Source organism: Spea bombifrons, chromosome 4 (genome assembly GCF_027358695.1).
Source record: "Spea bombifrons isolate aSpeBom1 chromosome 4, aSpeBom1.2.pri, whole genome shotgun sequence".
Lineage (NCBI taxonomy): Eukaryota > Metazoa > Chordata > Amphibia > Anura > Pelobatidae > Spea > Spea bombifrons.
Window position 1 is genome coordinate 52,575,856 of NC_071090.1, and position 18,362 is coordinate 52,594,217.

At 38.7% G+C, this 18,362-nt stretch overlaps 1 protein-coding gene across 1 annotated transcript; it reads left to right on the top strand.

The window, feature by feature from the left end:
* The first annotated feature begins 2,808 nt into the window (after positions 1-2,808).
* Positions 2,809-13,347, top strand: IFRD1 (interferon related developmental regulator 1). The gene is made up of 12 exons (XM_053462860.1): positions 2,809-3,112; positions 6,736-6,840; positions 7,264-7,345; positions 7,937-8,061; positions 8,386-8,543; positions 8,987-9,037; positions 9,124-9,284; positions 9,441-9,549; positions 10,727-10,861; positions 11,045-11,173; positions 12,250-12,345; positions 12,814-13,347. The coding sequence occupies exons 1-12, from the start codon at positions 3,076-3,078 to the stop codon at positions 12,901-12,903; spliced, it is 1,278 nt and encodes a 425-aa protein (XP_053318835.1). The 5' UTR covers positions 2,809-3,075; the 3' UTR covers positions 12,904-13,347.
* The last annotated feature ends 5,015 nt before the right edge of the window (positions 13,348-18,362 follow it).

Genomic DNA, 18,362 nt, shown 5'->3' on the forward strand with positions numbered 1-18,362 from the left:
TTTACCCTAGCTATGTTAGTGCTGTCTCTGGGGCCACCTGGTTGCCTTAGAGCTACTGCTCCACCTATTAAACACACAGCTGAACCATACTGTATGCAAAGCCATGATCAGAAAGCCATGTTTGTGTTGCTTGAACATACACCAGGGACATACACACATAGTTATAACACAAACAATGCCTAAGCATAACATAAATCTTCAACTGCAATACTGTATTTAAGTAAAGACTGTATTTTTTTGTGTAATAACAATATGAATCCCACCCCATACTAACTGCCTTTTCCCCTACAACTGAAGAAGAGATAGCCACTCTTCTTTCTTCCTCTCAGCCAACAACCTGTCCCCTTGACCCCATCCCATCACACCTCACAAAGTCTCTATGTCCATCAATTGGCCCATCACTTACCCACCTATTTAATCTTTCTCTATCATCTGGAACTGTACCATCTGCCTTCAAGCATGCGCGAATCACACCCATTCTAAAAAACCCTTCCTCAGATCCCATCTCGCCAGATCCTGCCGCTGATTGTGTACAATCACCTTACTAACTTCCTCTCCTCTAATTCCCTCCTTGACTCTCTACAGTCTGGTTTCAAACCCCTTCACTCTATTGAAACGTCTCTAACAAAAGTCTCCAATGGCTTGATCTCTGCCAAAGCAAAAGGTCACTTCTCCATTCTAATACTATTTGATCCCTCTGCTGCTTTTGATACTGTTGATCACCACCTTCTTCTTGACTCTCCTCATATCTGCCTAACCATTCCTTCTCTGTCAGCTTCTCTGGCAAGACATCATCACCCCTTCCACTTTCGGTTGGTGTCCCCCAAGATTCAGTCCTTGGCCCACTGCTGTTCTCTCTTTATACTTCATCTCTTGGCAAACTAATTAACTAATTTTGCCTCCAGTATCATCCAGTTCTCCTGATCTCTCACCGTCTCTCATGTCCCATATTACTAACTGCTTGTCTGCTATTTCTTCATGGGTGTCACAACGCTACCTAAAACGTAATCTTTCTAAAACTGAACTCATTATCTTCCCTCCTTCCATCTCCACTCCACTACCTGAATTTTCTATCATCATTAACAACACGACTAGCTCTCCTACTAACTAGGCCAGATGCCCTGGGGTCATCCTTGACTCAAACCTCTCCTTCATCCCTCACACTCAGTCCCTCGCCAGATCCTGCCGCTTGCACGTTAAAAAAAACATCTCTCGCATCCACCCATTCCTCACCCAAGAATCCACAAAAACTCTGGTTCATTCACTTATCATTTCCCGTCTTGACTACTGCAACATTCTTCTGGTTGGCATTCCACTGCCTCGACTCTCTCCTTTGCAGTCTGTCCTTAATGCGGCTGCTAGGCTTATCTTCCTTGAACACCGCTTCTCTTCTGCTTCCCCACTTTATGAAATCCTCCACTGGCTCCATATTACCTTTAGAATTAAATTTAAAATCCTGGTACTAACATATAAGGTCCTCGATACATTTCTGCCCTCGTAAGCAAATACTGTCCTACTCGATCCTTATGTTCTTCCCATGGGCTAAGGCTCTTCTCCTCACTTATCACCTCTTTCTTTTCCCGTCCACAAGATTTCACCCGGGCTGCCCCATATCTCTGGAATCTACTTCCACCGAACCTTCAGCATTCACCCTCCCTCCCAACATTCAAGGAACATCTCAAAACTCACTTCTTCAGAGAAGCATTCCATCTTAGCTGCTAGAACTTCCTTGTCATTGATACAACCACCACACGACCTCTCACCCTTTCAGGGACAATACACTTTATCTATACAGTTATATAAATAGGACTTGACTTGAAGCGTGATCCAAGCCTCAGCCAGTACCGGCAGAAAGCATCTCCTCTTCCTTTGGTGACCGATGATCCTCACAGTGCCCTTCAGGTTGAGCACAGTGATCTCTGTGTGAAAAAATATTTCCAGAATTATAGAACATATGCAAAATAGTTTCCAATGACCTCAGAGGAAATATTCATGCTGGTTTTTGAAAAGGGTGAATTTAAATCAATTCTTTCTTAAAGTACAGTATTATGATTATTATTATCAGCTACATATTATTCTTTCTTGTCCTACACAGACAGGTCCAGACACTGCTCAACAGGATGGTTACAAGGAAGATGTTTGATTTTCGTTAACCTGACCATTTACACTATAGGGATGGTAGCCATGGAGGGAGCGCTGCCCTCAGTAAAGCCTAGGGCAGTGCCCAGCGTAAATACCCCTTTGATTATTGTTATTATCATGTTTTATATAGCGCCAGCAATGCGAAGCACTCGGATTGACATATTAAGACGCGATGATGCATAAATGAACATTGGCAATTTTGTATAAACAGTTAACATAAACAGTAAGGCTGAGTTTGCCAGCATAACAGATAGTTTAATAAAACACTTGACAAGAACTTCCCCTTCTGCCTGCAAAATTCAGATTTAGTGAATACAACCCAAGGTGTTTCATCGTGTCCCCTGATGACACAAGGCTGAGCTGTCCAAGAGAAAAACTTGTTACTGCTTCATCATCTTTGATGTTGTTATTCTCGTCATTAATAGGTGTGAAATATGTACGTGGGAAATACCAACATGATATACATATATATATAAATTATAAATATATATATACATATATATATATCCAAAGAAGTAACACTGCGCTTAACAAATTCGCTGTTTCTTTCCCAAAAGGAAAATGGCTGCCTCAGTAAAAAGACAACGCTAGGGGACAGGATTGGTTTGATCGGTCACCCCTCCTTGTAACGTCAGCGACCGCTGTTATAAAAGCTGAAGCCTCGTCGCTTTCTGCTCAATCCCGAGGTCTTGAGAGGTAAAATGTATCGTCTTTATTCACAGGCCTTCACCGGAGTTTCATTCACTTTTTCTTCCTTGAAGCATTTTTCACCTCTGCCGATAGAAAATTCAAACCTTATTCCTGAGAGACGTTTTAGTAAAAAGTGCTCTTCCATCGGCTGATTATTACTAAACACACAGATAAACCGGAGGCAAGACTCGACCGCTACTTGATCTAGGCCGGGAAACGAAAGTGTGATATAATTCGGCGGACATGCCTAAATCCAAGAAGAGGAATAGCCGGCCCGCCGGTAAGCAAGGGCCCCTTGTTTTTTGGCAGATAAGGCCTGATTGCGGTGTATGCGAAAGGCATTGTGGGTCTTGTAGTCCTCACTCCTATCGTAACGCATACAATCACGCGGGTGGCGAAGTCATAAAGAACTACATATACCGTGAATCTATGCGCGCCCTCGAGCCGGTCTATACCGGCATTAGGGCGTGTTTTCAGAAGATGCTATAGGACTAATTGTGGGCTTTAATAGGACTCTGTTAAATCAAGTTACGGTGTGTGCGAAGTGCGTCTGGTTTAATGCGAAAGGATAGCAAAAATTCACACAAACCCCGCGCCCTACATGCCGTTTAGGGGAAAATGTCTGATGCGTCAGCTTCCCCGTGACGTCACTGCTGGCTTTCCTTCCATGTGTGTTTAAAGGCCAGTAATGGAAAGGCGATCTTGGACGGCTGCTGCTTTGTGCTTTCGTACATGCAGCCTGTCGTTCATGGCTGCAGATCAGTGTGGGATTTCATATCCACGCGTGTCCTTTTTTTTGGGTGGTCAGTTTCCCCCCTGGTACTTTATTAAATGTTTGGATCAGCGTTCAACATGAAGGGAATATTCTGGAAAAGTAAATATTTTTCTTTATGTCGTGCCGTTTACATTTGTGTAGCTTGTCATTGAAGACCACTTTTCATCTCATTGTGTTCCAGTAAGCTTTCTATATCTACAGTCTGGGGCCTGACGTTGTCCATCATGTGATATTTTGGATGACCTGTGTAAACACCACATGAGCTCGTTCTTTATGGTAGTGGTAGTGCTAGTGAGGTCTGATTCTCAATAGGCTTTCATTATTAGTGTCCACATGTGTGTTTAAGACTGAGTCATTCTAGGTAGCACAGGCAGTATAATGTGTCAGTGTTTGTTTAGCAGCTTAGTCCAAGACAACACGGCTGGAATGCCCACAAATGACTGTCGTGCGTCATGCTTTAACAACGCTGACTACATAGAAGGGTAGAAGTAACGGGTCACTATTAAAGTTTCTTTAAGTTGCAACATCTTTCATAAATGGCTTCTGCTAGTTGATTCTTGTTACAAAAGTGTCATAAAGTGACAGCTGAGCATTTTAGTACTGAGCTCGGATCTCATGACCATCGATGCAGTGAAAGGGTGTTTAATTTGAACAGATCTAATTGTGCCCTCTTGCCACTCTGTTATTTTCCTGAGCTCAAAAGCAGTAGCGACGTGATCCTGTAAGTTGGCTCTTTGGCCTCTCACCTTGTTTTACCTCATGCTGCTGAGGTCATTGAAGGCTAGCTTACACATTTATGCAACTCATCGGTGTCTGCTAACTCATGCTTTTGGTACGATAAAGAGCTTAGTGGGGACAGCTGATCTGCTGGTTGTGGTCCACATGAGTCATGATGGCAGAAAGCCAGCGCTATGCTCATGTGTGGTGATCAGATATGGATTGTTGGAAAATACCTATTGGCGTCAGAGTAAAAACTTGGCATGGGTACCCATTTGAACTTGTGGAAAAAGTCCAAGCTACCGGACATGTTAAATGACATGTGCAGGTTATTATCTTTTATTTATATAGTGTCAACAATTTACATAGCACTTATTACAATGTGTATATTCAGGGGGCATGATGAGACTAGACAAACCGATACATTAGGTGGAGAGAGCCCTGCTACTATTTAAATGGATATTGCCCTTTTCCATGTGTTTCCATGGTGAAGCTTCCTTTGGATTAATAAACAAATGGAACAACTAAAGAGCACTGCATGTTTTGTTACGTTTGTAAGAACATCAGTCAGATTCTGTATTGGGGGCTGTTATTACTATTAAGCACAAAGCGTATACTCTATTGTAAGTTGATAGGCAGGACAGAAGTTTTTGGATTGGCTGGCTGAGGCCACATTTTGTTTTCTATGTTTTGTTATGCTTAAATTAATCCCTTCAGTCCCCTATGGATGTACCGGTACGTCCATAAAACGCATCCCAAGAAACCCCTATGGATATACCGGTACGTCCTGCCCTTCTTACAGTGGCAGGGACAGCAGAAGCCAGCATCTCATGTAACCGGAAAACTTTTTACAGTTTTAAATGGCTGACCCTGCGATTGGGCGTTCCCTTCCGGGTCCCCTCACTGCTGACATCACCTGGAAATCCAGACCCTTAATGGTACACAACTACAGAATGCCTTGCATTTACTCATGACCTGCCTCAAGAGTAGAGATGTAACATTTCTGGAAATTTTGTAGCCATGGGAAAAAAACATTTCTGGAAAAAATGGAAATTTTCAGAACAATTAAAAAAAAAATAAAAAAAAAAAAATGCAGTTTAGTAGTTTTATAAATTTAACATTTTGTTACTTTTCAGCTACACATGAGAACAAGTAACCCTACCCTTTCCTCAAATGCAACAAAATAAATAAATAAACCAACACAAAAAATAAAAGATCGCCTCTAATCCTTCTACATGGATTGGACGGGCAGAGCGATCGGATTTGCACCTTGGCACCAATTGTAAATGAAAAAGTTAAGTAACTGGCATTATTTGTGCCAGTTGGATGGGGACACATTGCATCTTTCACAAAGGTCTCCATGTAATATAGTTTGAATGCCATGATAAACGTATTTATCATTGTAAAAAGATATTCCATACCATTTTGTTTCAATTTTTTCCGGAAAATAAAAACCAAAAAATGGCTTTGGGGGGAAAAAAACAGGAACATTTTTTTCTCAATTTTTCTGTGTTTTTCCCAGACCTTCCCATCTCTACTGCTGATTTGTCTGACCACTTGACAGCCTCTGTTAACAGAAATAAGTCCATGGAGCAGCCGCCCAATATGGCTACTTGCTTCTATGGTAACCAGTGCATGTCCAAAAGTTAATGGCTGCATTTTGCCAACTTATATTGCGATCAGCTGGCCAGCATTGTTAAATAAAAATAAATAAAAGCCTCATCCCTGCAACATAGTGATGTCATAGGTGTCCTTCTAAACAGGATATTGCCGTTTACCCGGTAGTGATTAAAATTGTGCATATCGCAAAAAATGACTAACGTGATTTTTTGTGTACAGTAATTGGTTACAGTATCTTTCTATTTTTTATAGTCCTTTGTAAGTTATGCCTCTATTTTTAAGGACTTTTTATGAATCGTGCATCTTATATGCTTGGCTCTGTAGCTCTTACTTGGCAAACATTAAGTGGACATTAAAAACGGACAATATATTCCACAAATAAAAGCTCCACCTTATTTCACTTTAAGCTACATGTAATAAAAAAGCACTTATTTTCTGAATTGTGTTGGGAAGATGAGGGCTTCCACCATGCAAATGATCTTCCCTGACTGTCTGCTCCGTTAGCTGCTGTTTAAAGCTCTGCGCTTTAGTTTAACTTGGGGGAAAAGCAGCTCTTTTTGAGAACTTTGGTTTCTTGAGTCTCCATATGCCACGTTAAAAATGTCAACATTGACAGTTTTTATGCTTTCTTTTGCCACTGATTGTTTTAGTGATATCTATAAAATGAGAATACCTGTTTTTTAAAGCCTAGTACTTTTTATACTTGTAAAGTTTCCTTACTTGACCCACTTGCAGCTGTTCAAAATCAAAACTTCAAAATGACCGGTTTTGAACTTTAATTTTTTCTCTAGGTGGTCGGTCAAGAAATGTTCAGCCGTTCAGCGATGATGATTCGTCGGTGGAAACAATGAGTCACTGCAGCAGCTTTAGTGATGCCACCAGCTTTGCAGAAGATGGTATGTTTTGGATGTTTACATATACATTTTTATAAACTGCACCTTAAACAATGCATATGAAAAATAGTTACATACTTTCATATGCTATGTCAAAAGTTAGGGGGGGGCAGTAGTACTTAGTGAGAGGCTGCAGCTCTGTGGTTTCTTGTGACTGGCTGCTTGAAGCAGCCAATCAGTGGCAGGAAAGAGCTCCTATTGAGTCAACATGATTTTTCTGCCCCAGCATCTGGAGCCAACTGATGGTAAGTAGTATATAATATGTGTTCCTTGCATAGAAAGTAGCTGAGGTTAAGGCAAATGGTGGTATTCTGCAGAATCTTTGTAAATTTAAACTGGACCTCTCAGCTATCGTATGTTATATTGATATTCGCGCCATCATATGCCATTTAACATCGCTTTAAACCTCTAAATGTTCTGCTGTAGGTGGTGAAGTTGATGAAGATGCTGCACAAGAAGACTTTGAATACAAACTGAAAGGACTCATTGATCTTACAATGGATAAGAGGTGTGTGTAATTAACTGGCCCACCACAAACCTAGGGAATTGGCACATTCAGTTACTACTTAAGAGAAAAACATTTCTCTCCCCTAGAAGAACCTGATGAGCATGCTTTTGTGTTCTAACAGGATAAGAGGAAAAACACTTAACAGGTGCTCATTTTATTTTCCTTCGATTGTTGGGCAAACTGTAAATTTCCAGTTTTACATGATTAAACACCAGAGTTAATGAATAACCGTGTGGTAATTCTCCGCATAGTGCTGGCAATGTGAAATTGTCTAATGTGCTGCCTATGAATATAGTCCTTTGTGATGTGAATGCATCTGTTGTAGGAAAATGGGGTGTGCTTATAAAATATGAAACCTTGGTGTTATGATGCTAAAAACTATTTAAAATTGTGTATCCGACCCATTCTGTTAAAATAATTTTAAGATGACTGTCTGTTAAGCCCGTTAATTACTTAAGACAACATTTTACAGAGCCCATCCCTTTAAATGATGATATACTTGCACATGTGCCCCAAAACATGGTTGGGAAAGCTGGTGTATTTTTCCCCTTTATGTGCAGATGAGTAATCAAACATGCTTGTTACTAACAGTGCGAAAACCAGGCAAGCTGCCCTTGAAGGTCTGAAGACAGGGCTGTCCTCCAAGCTAGTGTATGATTTTATTCTGGAACGCAGGCTCACTTTAACAGATTGCATCGAGCGCTGCTTGAAGAAAGGTAAGTGAATCTAGCAGAACTTCTCGCGACATACTATAAAATGTATATTTTATAGGGTATTTTACATAATGTTTAAGTTTCGTTGCTAGAGAAGATATTTTACAAAATATAATCTAAAGAAAAATCTGTAGTAACAAGCTTTCTAAACCTTTGTTGCTCTTGCATTAGAGGGTAATTTTGAGGTTTTACATTTTTATGTCTCTTAAAATATTACTATAGGGATGTATTGGCCCCTTGAAAGAAGTTACTCATTTCTACCACTGATTGAGGTACAGTACATGGTAGAAAAATGCTTGTCATCGCTGACAATGGCTTTCTTTCCAGGTAAAACTGAAGAACAGCGTGTAGCTGCTGCCGTGGCGTGCCTGCTTTGTTGTCAGCTGGGGTCAGGAATGGAAAGTGAGGAGGTTTTCCGATCTCTGGCACCTGTTCTAAGGACAATCATTTGTGACAGAAGTGCAGCCATACAGGCACGGCAAGCTGTGAGTGTTTGGAGAGAAGTTTATTACCAGTGTGCATGCTTTGTTCCTCTATTAGAGCAGTCGACACATAAACCGACCTGTGAACGCATTGTAATCGGTAATCAGGAAAGAACAATTGTCTCTTGCACTGCCCAGATTGTTCTTTGTAACAGAAGCTTTTCAGTAGAGCAGTGTCAGTACTTAGCAGCACGTTGAATTATAGATTGACTGTGCTGTTGTAAAAACCTCTGGCCAGGTTAATTCAAATGTTTTCTAGAATTTGTAACTTCCAAGCTCTGTAGTTTCAATCTCTTTATGTATCATAGTCCTCTTTTCTAACATTAAAGGTAAATTTCGTTAGTATTGCTTTAGGTAGTATAAAATGGTGTTGGGCTCCACTTATTGTGGTATTGTGGCATATGATAGACCCACGCAATTGCTCTAACAATGTTTTCCTCCAATAGTGTGCAACATACTTGGGGCTTTGTTGCTTCATTGCTTCTGATGATATTGAGGTAAGAATGTATTTGGAATATTTTTTTTTTGTTTTGTCTTTTTTGTGTTGATGCATTCATGTGGTTAATTGTTGAGTCATTTTCAGGATTTGTACACAACAATGGAGTGTCTGGAGAATGTCTTCACAAAGCAGTATCATTCTGAAGGTGGGAGCGACTGTTCAGCGCTGCACATCCAGGCCCTTCTTTCATGGGCACTGTTGCTGACCATTTGCCATACAAGTGAAGTAAAGAAGAAGCTAGACATGTAAGTAACCTTTTATAATACCCCACAATGTCCACTCCATGAACGATGTGAGACAGGGCACCAGACGTTTGTCACCAATTAATGGAGTCTGCTCCCACAAACATGTAGCTGTACTCGGTAGCGTTTTATTGTTGACTAGTGTATCTTATTTCACAGCCATATGCATAAAATCCCACGGCTACTATCTTGTGATGATGTGAACATGAGGATTGCAGCTGGCGAGACTCTGGCTCTTCTGTTTGAGCTTGCACGGGACGCTGAAAGTGTATGTATCTGATCAAAGGTTTAGACCCTGTATTGTAGCAAAACCCTGAACTTCATTGATATTCAGTTCCGATTTTATGTAACACTAAAATATGTACATTGTTTTCTAAAAAGTATAATAGGCAACCATGAAAACAGTATAGTCCTCAAAAAATGCAAAATGTGTGTATATTTAAGGCCATTTAAGGGTTGCCTGTGAACTGCCACAATAGGCAAATGCGGTTCAGAAGTGACATGCGGTGCCCTCATTAATGAAATCTAAGTTTTTGCCATACTTATGTAGAGCAAGGGTAGTATAAATAAGCTAATATATTGTGGGGTTAACAAAGTCAAGGCAATAGAATGGAATTCACGATTTTTTTTTTTTTTTTTTTTTTTAAGATAGCCAGAACACCATGTATAGCACTTTTTTACTACTATAGTTTTTGGTTATAACAAAAAATGAGTGACTTTAAATAGTTCCCTTTTTCTTCTTAACCTGGAAGCTGGCTGTCAATGTTCTTTCCAGTTGCAGTTTACATTGTAGAACAGCTGTCTTGGTGACCTGTTTAACACTGCCTAGTTTTGTTCTATCAAAGAAATGCCAGATGAGCTACATTCAAAGCACATCAGCATTTGGCCCTGCCGGACATCAATCATGGGAAAAATTGTTTAGGAGGTTTTCTGAATCCGGAGGCACATGGTCATCCAGCAGTCAGAAATGTAAATACCTCGCCTATGCAGATTTTTTCCCAGGCTCTACTAGTTCTGTATTTGGTAGAAACTGACCAGGTAAAAGTGATTTGATTAAGGTAAGTCCTTTTTAAGGAAGGAAGGTATTTCTTGGAAGTTTTTACTAATAGGTGCTCAGAAAACGGTTCCATCTCGTAAACAAATTGAGTGCGTTGATGTTTTGGTGAATAGCATGGAATTCGTAGCAAGAAAATCCTGCATAAAAATGATCTGCTTTGATGAACCTACAAACATAATCCAGCTATAGACATACTCCTGGGCAGCTTTGTTCCCTGTGTCTGTTGTCCTATTTCTTGCTGTCTGTATTGGAGTATCTCCCTTGGCATATCTTTTGCTGATCTTCCTTAAAGTTCTTTAAAGTAGTGTCCCGATTCCTTCGTATGATCTCCAATCCAATAAACTGTTGTAAGTGGGTTCTGAGTAATCCTTAATGTTTTTCTGTGCAGGACTTTTATTATGAGGATTTGGAGCCACTAACACAAACCCTGAAAGCCTTGGCTACTGACTGCAACAAGCATAGAGCCAAAGTAGACAGAAGGAAGCAACGTTCTGTCTTTCGTGATGTCCTCAGAGCTGTTGAGGTATATAATGCGTTTTAAACTGTGCTGGCTAAATGTTTTCTATGTACATGCAGGGCTATCTGAAGTTCACGACTCTGATTTAGAATTTGAGATGGAATTAAACTTGCTGATAAAAAGATTACTACAAATGTTCATGAGTGACACCCAAGTTCACTTTAGATTTTTTTTTTTTTGTCTGTACAGGAGGGCGACTTTCAGTCTGAAACGATTCGTTTTGGAAGAGAGCGAATGCATATTGACTGCTGGGTGAAAAGGCTCACGTATGGAGTTTTAAAGGAGCTGTTTGGGTCCGGCATGCAGTATCATCTCCTGGTAAGATAATGTTTCAATGCCTGCACCTTGTGTGCCATCAAAAATGGGCAGCGCTAATATAAGTGTGGGTAATCTTGATGCACCGCTACAATGTATTATGGCCAAAATATATATTTTATTATAAATAGTATCAAATATATTATGGAATTTTTTTTATAGTACATCAAAATATATATGATTACAAATTGATAAGGAAAACAGCCGCACATAATTATCACATATACTGCATACATATATAGCAATAGCTGTTCAGCATGAAAAGACCTTTTGGTGGCTCTGCCAAAGAAGTGGTTAAAAAAATGCAGAAAAGACATAATAAAAACAAAAAAAGTGTATCTCAGCTGAGAATACAAACTGGGAGAGGCACCAGACTTTCCTGACTGACTGTTACCCCATCATAGGTATATTTGTGATAACTTTTCTGATTAACTTACAAGAATTTATAACTTGATGTACCACACAAAATTCCAAATTATACATATAGATTTTATATTGTATATTCTGATATTTTTTAAAAATAAATCTTTTGGCCATAATACATTGTAGTTGTGTGTGTGTGAAGATTATTTTAATCTATCATCGGGGAAGTATAACGTGTTATACTCCTTTGGATTTACTATAAGGATTGCTGCTGAACAGTTTGGAGCTGTTTCTGTCCCCAGTTGTCTGGGTATGATAAATACATTTTCATTGTTCACTGTGCTGTTTTTGAGCACATTACATCCAGCTTAAACCTTGTGTAATGTTTGTGTAAAGGGATGCAATACTATGCTTATCCATTGTGGACCAGTCTTACTACTTGCATCACCTGTTTTTTTTTTTTGTTTGTTTGTTTTTTTTTCTCTAACAAGAGTGATCATGACTTTACTGCTGGGAATAAAGGCTTGCCATAGTAGTATTCTTGGAAGGGTATACTCTACTGTTTTAGTTCATTTTACTGTTCATACAACTGTGGCACATTGTGAAGATCATAAACATTTATTTGCATTTAAATCTAAGCCGTTGCATTTTCTTGGCGTTTGGAGTCTGCTATAACAACGTATCTTACTTCATTAATAGTGAACTTTTATTCCTAGACCAATGTGTTTCTGCGCAGTATTTTTGAGCTCGGTCCCCCCCTGTTATTGGATACAGCTACTATCAAATCAATGAAAATGTCTCGTGGTGAAAGGGTAAGTAACTGGCTTGCTAACTTCTGTACCAGCTGCTTAATAAAGTGAACGTTAGTAACCTGCAGGCAGAAATTGGTAATTTCTATATGGTCAGCCTATTCAATCTTAAAGCACTTTAGATTTTCACATGGTGTTTTATGATGCATCTACTGTTAAATGAAGGACCAACATGCAAACATGATGGCGTTTATACATCATATTATATAGTCCATAGGTGAGAAATCTTTCAAGTTTTTTGCAGAAAGCTTGCCTTGGTAATCTGCGATAAATTCTAAACACCACTAATGACACAGGGCCAGCAGCCTTTTTTTGCAGGAGTAACTCTCCCTTAATGAAAAAAAAAGTATATAATTTCACACTTTTCCATACAAATACATTTTATTGCATTATAGCCTATTTTATGTGTGTTTGGTGCAAATGCTCTAAATGCTGCTAATTTGTATTTAAATTTTTTTTAAAATTATTTAGCACATGAACAACTCTGCGGCGTTCAAAGCTCGCACGAAAGCTCGGAGCAAGCTGCGGGACAAGAGAGCAGATGTTGGAGAGTTTTTCTGAAAATTCAGCATGGAATCCCACCTACATAAAGCGCTAATCAAAAATAACAATCCTTACAATGGAAATGTGTTGGCAATCCTTTCTGTCTGCATAACTGCTTTTGAAATATTTAATTAGCATTTACATTTAAGTAGGTTAGACATAAATAGCCTATTGTGGGTGTATATATTTGGTTAATGGTCCCATTTGGCAGGTTGTTGTAGTAATGAAATAGCTTTTGGTAATTTTAAACAAACTGCACATTTATTATGTAGCGCTATGTAATGGATATATTGTGTAATTTTGCATAATTGTAAATAACTCCCATGTGTTCAGGATGAGCGCTGTGAGGTTTGTTGTACATTGCATATGCAGGCCACTGTGACCTAGAGCTAACGCTTTACTTTACATAGAGTTGGATTTTTTTTCTTAATGATTTATCTGAATAAAGAAACATTTGCTTCACCTTTTGCTACATATCCCATCATTTGCACTGTTATTGCTGGCGCATTCATAAACCAGCTGCTATACGGGAAATGATTTATATACTGGCAGGGTGTACTTCCAGCTGCGATCATCAGCCATACAAGGTCTTGCGGTACTACAAATAAAGCGTGTGTGTGTGTGTGTGTATACTGTTATGCATAAACATGTAAATACAAGGATCCCTTAATGCAGGATTAACACTTTATTAGGTGTCATTTTCCACCCTAGACTTTGCCTTTTTTTTTTATGACTGGTGCGTTTGTCACAGCGCTTAAACTTATGTATGTTGCAAATGATTTGAAGTGGATTTGTCATTTCTCAAATTCTACAGTTCAGTGCACTGCCACAGTTTGCAGAATAAAATATATGTATTAGTGGTCTTTGGATCTGCATAAGCATTCATCCCCATTAAATTATTTCTCTACTTAAGTTTAAGGTTTTGTTTGCTACCTTTTTCTCGGAGATCCAGCTAATTTATTGTGTAGTAGGTGAATTGCTATCGTTCATTGACTACCTTGGGCAGCCTGTTTTGGAGGCCCTGTTTTACAATAACTAGTAACTACATGTAAATTAAAAGGTCCTCTCGAGCAACGTGTTAAAGAGCAAATAATTGCTGGCGTGTTTCTTTCAATAACTAAAAAGTGATCCCCAAAAATCCAAGGGGGGTGGGTTTGGGTGTATAAAATGTCTCCACCTTTTGAAAGGTGAACCCCCCCGAAATATATATGGATTCTATAAAGACATAGTGCTTACTGCCTACCCCAAAGGATCCATACTATATTGAATATTTGAGGACATCTTTCTACAGATATTTTACCATCAGCACGATGTTTTGAAGTATTCAGTGCTGAAACACTGTTGATACAAATTTATGTTGCAGGACAACTGCTAAAAAGTTTTTTAGTTGGATACAAATTTTTTTTATAGGTTTTTCTTATGGGGCTTTATGCTTATTAAGCCTGAACCGTGTACCAATATTGATCAGGAGTGTTATATTAAATGTTTTGTTATATATTTTTTGGTATTTCTTTTTTTCTGTTTAATTAAGCAACTGAGTCTAGCCACAAGGGCCCTGTGGTTTCTTAGACTGACAGTTGTGATTTTATTAAAAGTGGTTTTTAGACTGTCACATATATTTCTAGATTTTTCTTATTTCCCTAAACTGCCATTTCCAAATGTCATTGTGGTTTACTGAGGACTGATACAATTGTTTTAGTATTTTTCCATACGTTGATTCCACTTGAGGTATAGGTGGTGTTTCAGTCAACCTTGTTATCTTGATCGTGAGCTGCACTGTGTTAAGTGTTTTTGTATTTATAAAGAAAACAAGATGGCTCTGACTCCATTTTCTTTTTGTGCGACATATAATATGCTAAAATATAATCTACATATTTTCTGGCCTATAATATCTCACATAAAAGATCACATTTGCATTGATTTCAGGTGCAAAATGCAGACCATGTAGGTGCACCGCGGTTCTGGTTTTCACAACGTTCCTACAAAGTCTTCCTACACTTTCTTGGTTGGTGACTTTATGTGGCATTCAACTTCACAGTGAATAGAAAAGAAAATTCTTTGACATTGTTCCTGCCAGTCTTTGCTTTAAAGAAATGTCTATCACTGCACTAGGTATAACTGAAGTTCACTTAAAACTGACCTTTCTACGAGTGCTTGCTAGGTAACAGTGTTTGCAGAAGCCTTTTCATTCAGCAATAATGGTTTCAGATGAATGTGTTGGTTTTGCTTTCATTCTTGGATTATTTTCTTGGGTTAGTGATTAAAACTGTTGCTGTGGTGTCAGTCCAGGAATGAACACTTTCAGGTCTGGAAGTTTTTCGTAACCGAAGGACAAAAATATTTTTTGTCATTTCTACCATATGTTTGTTAAACCATGATTCCCCTTTTCCAAATTTGATGAACCCACACAAATTACATATCATTTTGTTCAGGAGAATTAGGGCCTTCTTTTCAAATCATAGAAATACTTACATAATTACATAATTATTAGTTGTTTTTTTACAATCTTGATTGCATTTTCCTCTATAATGTGTCACAGCTGAACAATGGCGCAAAATCTTCTTTTTACAGTCATGCCCCACATACATATTTGTTTTGTTCCAGAGGGCTGCAACCATGCTTTACACACTATATTTTTTAATACTATTGGCTTAAGTGATTTATTAAAATATTTTATTTTTATTTATGTTGAGATGGCTAAGGAGCATTTAAAAAAAAAAAAAAAAAAAAAAATGTTTTTTATTATATTTTATTTTTTTTCACTGCGCCCAGAGCAATATGGCTCAGGATACCTTTGGGTATGTCTCATACATTTATTTTATGCCGGTAAAGCCACAACAACATTACTGAACTCCCAATCAATCTGACTTATTTTTTATTACTTTATTTTTTCCATTTTTATTTAATTTCTTTTTTTTGGAAGGGGGAATAACTTCAGGGAGCACTTCTTCCTGTCTCCTTGTACTAGCTCAAAATTGTTTAGAAAGGGCCTTTCGGACACGAACAGCACTGATCCAGGTCGGAAGTGCCCTTTTTAACCCCTTGACTGCTAACGACGGCATGGTGCCGTCGCTAGCAGTCCCAGTCAGGTGCTAACGACGGCACCATGCCGTCGCTAGCACTCTCCTACCTTGATTGGGGTCTGTGGACCCCCATCACCACCTACCCCGGCGATCTGCCCCTCATTTTGAAGGGCATCACTGGGACCACCCGATCCGGCCGGTGACGTCGCGCGTAATGACGCGATGACGTCACCGCGCAACTTTATTGAAAACTGACAATTGTCAGTTTTCACGGTATGGGGCCATGCTGCTTAGATGCCTGTATCTCAGGCATCTGAGAAGCTACAGACCCCCAACATATACCGTTGGAAAGGTAATCGCCTCAACGGTATAATGCTTGCAAAAAAAGAATAAAAAATATTATGTTAAAAAAATAAAAATGTACAAAAAAAGTAAAAAAAAATATTTGGGGGTCTCTAAAGGCAGATAAATAAAGATCAAAATTGCCTAGAGACCCCCAAATTAAATTATCTAAACATAAACTGGTTTAACTTTAAAAAAAAAAGTTTAAGTATTCTAGCTAAATGATCACTGTGGTAGCCAATGTTACCACAGCGATCATATAGCTATAAAAAGTCACATTCCCTTTTTAAAAATGGCCGATACTAAATTTTAACCCCATGATCCCTTTGATCATGGGGTTAAATTTAGCCAATGGTAGAGGAAGGCAATTTTTGAAATCCAGATGAACTGCAAAAATCAGCCCTATAGCCTGTAGTACGTAAGTTAACCATGTCATCCCTGGAGCCCCTTGCATTTTTACTGCAAAACTTATTTTTGCTGTAAAAGTGATTTTTTTTCTCCCTTTACAATCATCTCTTTTGGGATTGTTAGGGGAAAGAATGGTGTGTGTGCTTCTGCGAGTGAATGTATGGAAAGTATGGTGTGTGCTTCTGTGAGTGAATGGAGATATGAAAGGCGTGTGAATGATCAGTAATTAGGGTTGAAGCCTTGACATGGCATTACTGCTCACGTAAGAAGTTAAATTATGGCACAAAAAGTACATATTTTCAAAAACTACACCCCTCGGCGCATCAAATGAGGGGCTGCGTGTGTTTCTAGGACAAACCTGGAGTACGCAAGACACAAATGAACATGTCGCTATGGTTAGAAAAAACATATTTTCTAGCCAAAGCGACATATTCCATCATTATCTGTGAACTTAACTTTTGTCCTAGAAATACACGTAACCCCTCATTTGAAGCTCCAAGGGGTGTAGTTTCTTGAAATGTGTACTTTATGTACCCTAATTTAACTTCCCAGATGTCTCGACCACCTTAACTTCAGATATGGCAGATTGGAGAATCTTGTTAAAAAATTGTCTTAAAACATTTAGGGGTGATGGCTGCAATTAGACAGCTCTAGACAGCTGGGAAGTTAAATTATGGTACATAAAGTATATATTTTCAGAAACTACACCCCTTGGCGCATCAAATGAGGGGCTGCATGTGTTTCTAGGACAAACCTGGAGTGCGGAAGACATAAATGAACTTGTCGCTTTTAATTTTTTATTTTTTTTTATTTTTAGAAGTGTGATATTCACTTATTTGTTGTGCAAGTCAGATTTGTGATACAAATACAAATAAGACCTCATTTGCTGCGGCTGGGGGTGTAGTTTCTAAAAATATATAGTTTTGTTGGCATATTTTAACATCCCGGGCAGCTAGAGCTGTTTAATTGACGCAGCCATGCATTAAATTTAAAGATGAATTTTGTGATAGTCTAATAAATTTAACTTTTAGCAATAAAATATTAGAAAAACACAGTCTACTGTTCTCAATGTCTGTTTATTTTAGACCGGTTACCTACTACAAATATTTAGCAACACAGCTTTTGATATTAGAGTTTAGAAAAATAACATTACAAACTAGTTTTTATTGAGTTGGAAGTGAAAAATTACACTTTTTTTTCCCATTTTTGGTTGTATTTTGCAAACCTAATGAGACATACACATATAAAAATGGTATATTTGGAATCTGCTGGGTGTGCTGAAAAAAACAATATATGGTTTGTATAGTTTATTCCCAAGAAATTTACTTGAAACACGTTTAAATGTGAGATGCACCAAAATGCCGAAAACTAGCTTAGCACCAGGGTGTGAAATGGCTTAGCAGCCAAGGGGTTAAACTATTTTGAACCGGCACAGGGAGACAGGAACGTATCAGGGGTCACGTGACCTCACAGTGAAACAGAGGTTGTTATGACCCTGCCTGTATATCCTAATGGGCTTCTTGCTACAGGTTTTAAGGACATATAGGTACCTCGTAAGGGGACAGAAGGTTTAAAAAACCCTCTAGTCACTAACAAAAGGTCACAACTGGTAGTTTTTCAGGCTTCATTTGTTTCACATCATGACAGGGATAAATCTCCCCATATGTAAAGTGATTAGGAGGTGGGGCCAAAATTGGTATTTTA

What these genes read in the sequence shown, in the direction of transcription:
- IFRD1 (XM_053462860.1), top strand. Translation starts at nt 3,076, where the DNA reads ATGCCTAAATCCAAGAAGAGGAATAGCCGGCCCGCCG. An exon ending in GAGGAATAGCCGGCCCGCCG is followed by an intron (nt 3,113 to 6,735) that starts GTAAGCAAGGGC and finishes TTTTTTCTCTAG; the next exon opens with GTGGTCGGTCAAGAAATGTT. An exon ending in CCATACAGGCACGGCAAGCT is followed by an intron (nt 8,544 to 8,986) that starts GTGAGTGTTTGG and finishes TTCCTCCAATAG; the next exon opens with TGTGCAACATACTTGGGGCT.